The sequence below is a fragment of the Mycetomoellerius zeteki genome, unplaced genomic scaffold (assembly GCF_001594055.1).
Source record: "Mycetomoellerius zeteki isolate Tzet28-1 unplaced genomic scaffold, Tzet1.0 scaffold80, whole genome shotgun sequence".
Taxonomy (NCBI): domain Eukaryota; kingdom Metazoa; phylum Arthropoda; class Insecta; order Hymenoptera; family Formicidae; genus Mycetomoellerius; species Mycetomoellerius zeteki.
The window spans coordinates 423-5,440 of record NW_017257831.1 but is presented as its reverse complement, the minus strand read 5'-3'; the positions used below and the strand labels follow the sequence as shown (position 1 = coordinate 5,440).

At 33.0% G+C, this 5,018-nt stretch overlaps 1 protein-coding gene across 1 annotated transcript; it reads right to left on the bottom strand.

Moving 5' to 3' along the window:
* Positions 1 to 1,511: 1,511 nt before the first annotated feature.
* Positions 1,512 to 4,761, bottom strand: Hlc (putative ATP-dependent RNA helicase DDX56). The gene is made up of 5 exons (XM_018459201.1): positions 4,309 to 4,761; positions 3,949 to 4,208; positions 3,650 to 3,841; positions 2,633 to 2,938; positions 1,512 to 1,965 (listed from the first exon to the last, which is right to left on the bottom strand). The coding sequence occupies exons 1-5, from the start codon at positions 4,417 to 4,419 to the stop codon at positions 1,599 to 1,601; spliced, it is 1,236 nt and encodes a 411-aa protein (XP_018314703.1). The 5' UTR covers positions 4,420 to 4,761; the 3' UTR covers positions 1,512 to 1,598.
* Positions 4,762 to 5,018: the final 257 nt, after the last annotated feature.

The window sequence follows — 5,018 nt, the reverse complement described above, 5'->3', positions numbered from 1 at the left end:
CAGAGTCCCCATTGTTCCAGACGGACCCGTCTAGGCCACGCCCATGATGTCTGGGGCGGCGCGGAGGGGGTTCGTTTTGACAGCTCGGCGGGGGGAAGAGGGGGTTTGTTTTGACGCCATGGTAGAGTGAAGGGGGTTTGTTATGACTCTCCATGGCTGCCCACATACTACTGATGATACATATATCATTAAATTTAGTAAATTTTGTGATATAATGATTTTCATGTAATAATTTTTGAAGGGGAATAAAGCCATTATAACTTGGGTTGGAATGTATCATATACAAAGAATTTCATCAAACAGCAAACGCAATTAGTTATCAGTTCCACGGCCGATTAAATAATTGACGTTGGTGAAAACGGCCCAAATGGTGGTTTCCATACGAGAAGCATGCACGCTTAGCGTTTTTTTACCTTTTTTTTAAAAAGGTAAGTTAAGTAAATAACAAGATATGGTACACCATTTGTGTTTTATTTTTTAATTTGATAGATAGAATTTAAAAAGTTAAGATTGTAGCATCTGAATTTTAATTTTTCATTTGATATTAATCTTTTTCGAAGAGTAATAATTTTTGATAGATATTATATGAATGTGAAAAGTGACAGATCCGGACTTTACGTCGCAATATCTCCGCTTGTAGGGCACGTAGAGATAAAATATTTATGTCTAGGTGTTGTCTACATGTTTTTATTTACAGTACAATCTTGTAAAGAAGAAAATTAACATTTGATAGAATACTTTTCGGGAAAATCAATTGTGTGTTTTCATAATAATACTAGGATAACTACTTTCATGATACTAGAATATAACCTAGACACGCATCCTTCTTGACATTCAGAGAGTGACAAAGATAGAACGACACTTGTATCAACTTGTGTCGACTTGTGTCATCAAATGGAAAGCACCCACTTATCATATTAGGTTTTATCATATTAGGTATATTGATATAGTATATTATATCTTTCTTTATTACTTTCTTATCTCCATGCTCCATTTGTATTTTAATAGCAAATGCATAGATATTGATACATAGCAAATAGAAATGTTATGCATGTAATTATATTCAGATATTTGTTCGAAATTTACTAATTACTTTCATTCTATAAATGAGAATCAGATTTCCAAAATGCGTTTTGCCCTTTGTAATTTTTAGAAAATGAGAAAGAAACTACGCACACAAGAAAACTAAACACTTTACAAAAAATAATACGTCAATTGGTAGAATGAAATATTAAACAAAATTGCTTAACAATTGCTAAAAACGTTAAACAAATGTATTTTGTTTGTTGCTAGTTGAAAAACATAATGCACTTAGAAATGTCTGTTTCTTCAGCATATAAATTAACGATGAAAAAATGTTTTCTTAATATCTCAGAGTAGCTTATAATATAAGTCATTCGACACTGAACACTTCGCCATCTCTAACTAAAAAAGTGAAATTTTGAACAAAACGCATTTTGAAAGTCTGTTCCTCAAATGTGTACAGTAAAAGTCAGTATTAAAAACATATATTTGTTTTTGTATATGTATGCATATATTTATGAATATGTAATTAATTACATACTACAATTTTGACGAACTTATACAACGAATTAATTTTACAAAGACTTATTTCCCGGTATCTGTAAACTTATCAATGGATTTGAAGCGCGAGCTAGATATCTCGATTTAGCGGTCGTTGCTCCTGACACAGCATCTCTATCAAATTTTCGTTTTCTTTTTCCTATTCCCATGACTTTCTTCAAAGTGGGAGGTACTATATATTCAGGCACATCTTTTAAATGTGGTTGCAGTTTCACAGTGTGCAACGTCTTGTCTTGCCGTAATGATTTCAAGTCTCGTGGATTATCCTCAAAATAACTTTTTAGCTTTTCACAATTTATAACTTCTTGTTTAATTTCTTTCAATCGCGCTTCTCGAACAGCAATCCTTGTAACGGCTTTCCAAGCATCTTTCGCACGATATCTAAAATTATCATAATTTCATAAAATACAACAAATCAGCATCAAAAATAATTCTAAAAAATTTTAATAAATTAAAAAATAAAGTTTATTTGAAAAAAGTATGCTTCCCCCTCCCACTCTCTCTCTCTCTCTACTCTTTTACAAAAAATCTTTAATATGTTAATATAGGAGAGGCAGCTCCGATGACCTTGACCTTGACATATGTTGTCAAGGTCATGACCCTGAATGACTTCCGTCAGATTTTAAGCCGTCGCTCGTTATTCGATAAAAAGTTATTAACAAAAAAAGTTCATCGATAAAACCTAATTTTTGGGGCACAACTGTGCTCTGATGAAACAAATTCCTTGCTTTAACAATGCAAAATATTTCCTCATATAATTTCTTATGTAACTGGCAGAGGGGAGGTGGGGTGAGAGTCGCTTCGCGTGAAAAGTTGTAAAATATACTTTAAAGCAGAAAATTTCTGTTTCATATAGAAAAGAGATATTATTTTTCGAACTTCCTTTATTAATAACTTTTTAATGAAAGACGAACTAAAACCTGGTGGAGGTTACTCAAGATCGTGACCTTGACAATATATGTCAAGGTCAAGGACAATATATAGTATGTCAGGATCATCGGAGTTGCCTCCCCTATTCGGCACATTAGCCAAATCAGATTATACATACCGAAAACCTTCCACTTCTTCCAATTTAAACTGATAAGTTTTAAATAGATTCTCACAATTGTAAGTATGCTTCAATTCTTGTTCTACTTCTTCCATTAATGGTCTTTCCTTAATAGCTACGAAGCTAAGAACAGTTCCCTGATTCTTTCCACGAGCAGTACGCCCTGCTCTGTGTACGTAAGAGTTTAAATTCAATGGGAAGTCAAAGTTGATCACATTGGATACGAATTGGAAATCGATGCCACGCGCTACACCCGATTCCTTGTCTCTTTTTCGTTTGCTTTTTTTCATTTTTATCACATGCGGCTGCAAAAAATAAATATATATAAAAAATGATACAAATAAAATATACTTCGTTATAACATACACGGAGAGAATTTGCTCTTAGAATTTATCTTAAAATTCATGATAATCGTAGGACAATATGATATTTCGAAGAATTTTATGTGCTTCTCTCTGATTTAATGTTGCCACGATAAAATATAGGAAATATGTTTAATTGCTTCTGGAGCGAAGCAAGATTAATGCCCGGGTACCCAGATAATGCTTCCGGGTAATACGACTAATACGGGTACCTGAGTATTACCCGCATGTTTCGGGTAATGAGCGGTTATCCAGGTATCCGGATATCATTAGCACTAATATGTATTATACACACATATATATATATATAATGTTAAAAACTCAATAGTGCACGCGAAGCGCGCGCCTGTTATATTCTAGTATTAACGAAATTTCGAAAAAATTTTCCTATCGGTGCTACAACGTCATGAAAACCCTCAAATATCGTTCTATGCTCTTGTTATTTTTCGAAATTATGACATGATACCCAAAGTTGGAAAATGGATTCATGTTCAACAAAAGTAAACATATATTAAAAATAGCTCAAACGGTTAAAACAATTTTTTTCACAGAGTAACCTAATTGATGCGGTTGCCAAATTGTTTCACATTTAATACTAAATATATAGCGAATTTTGCAGTAAAATATAATAACAAAAAATTCTACGTATTTTATGTCTTGTAGCACTTTCTCATCCGATGCTATTATAATATCGTAAGTGCCACTGTTGAATTGTGAAACCGCTCTACATCTTGAAGTTGCTGGTAACTCGGAATTTAAAACACAAGTTGGAATACCAAACTGTTCTAAGAACAACTTCAATTTATAGCATCTGTCCACAGTATGTACGAAGATTATAGATTTGCCCCTGAATGAAAAATCAAAGCACATAATATGTTTGCAATTTTGATTCGTAAACATTTTCTATTAGAAAATATTATATACTTTACTACTAAACTTATCTGTGTAAGATACCTAATTAAATGTAATTTTAATAAAGCATATAAAATGGCAGCTTTATCATTTTCTTCTGCAGCCAAAGTATAGTGAGCCAATTGTGTAGGAGGAGCTAATGGTGGCTCTTCTAGCTTTAAAATTGCAGGATTGTAAAGAATTAATTTTTTTAAAGTTTGAACATCTTCAGACAATGTAGCAGACGCCAAAACTGCTTGATATACCGTTGGTAGATGAGCTAATACAGCTTTTAAGTCCTCTTCGTATCCAAATGAAAATAGCTATGATAGTCAATATTATAATTATGTATTAAATAGTATAGTCTGACTAAATTTAATTTGTAACGTTTGTAAATTCCATACCACACGAGTACAGACGTACCAAATAAGCTTCATCAATTATTAATGTATCGAGACTATGTTTCAGCATTAAATTTTTTGCTTTTAAATGCTGTAGTAATCGACCTGGTGTAACTACAATAATATCTGGCATATCTCTCAGTAAAAGTTTTTGCGCATTTAAATCCGTTTGTAAACTAAGATTAACTGTTCTGACTTCTCTACAGCATTTTGTCGTTAGGCTCACGATAACATCATGGATTTGCCTGCACAGTTCCTTGCTGGGTGCAACGATCAAGCCCTTGATCTCCCGTTTCTCTTGTATCCGTTTGTTTACCAATATTTTCTGAATAAGCGGTACTACGAAGGCGGCGGTTTTGCCTGAACCTGTACGAGCCTTGATTAAGAGATCTTTTCCCTCCAATAATAGAGGTATCACTTTGTCTTGTATTAAAGTAGGTTCCGTCCAACCTAGTTTCGTGATAGCCTATATAATTTAATTAACATATATTTTTCAGATTAAGCTTATAAACAATAAGAGAATCTTATTTATTAACGTGTGAGAACGCAATCAATACTAGAAATTAAAATGCCTATAACGATCGAAGCTACGTTAGGTGCATTAAAGCTGACGACTATTCAAGTTAGAAAATCTGTCACATCCATGCCATAAGAGTTACACAAATTTCCTATATAATTTATTTTACAGCAGAGAAATATCTTGTAGTTTTAAAGACAAATATTTAACCGGCA

Bases quoted from the DNA above. Each gene is read 5' to 3' on its own strand.
- Hlc (XM_018459201.1), bottom strand. From the start codon at position 4,419: ATGCCAGATATTATTGTAGTTACACCAGGTCGATTACTACAGCATTTA. The intron at 4,209-4,308 runs GTACGTCTGTAC...TGACTATCATAG, and splicing joins TAATTGATGAAGCTTATTTG to CTATTTTCATTTGGATACGA. The intron at 3,842-3,948 runs GTATCTTACACA...TTTTTCATTCAG, and splicing joins TTAAAATTACATTTAATTAG to GGGCAAATCTATAATCTTCG.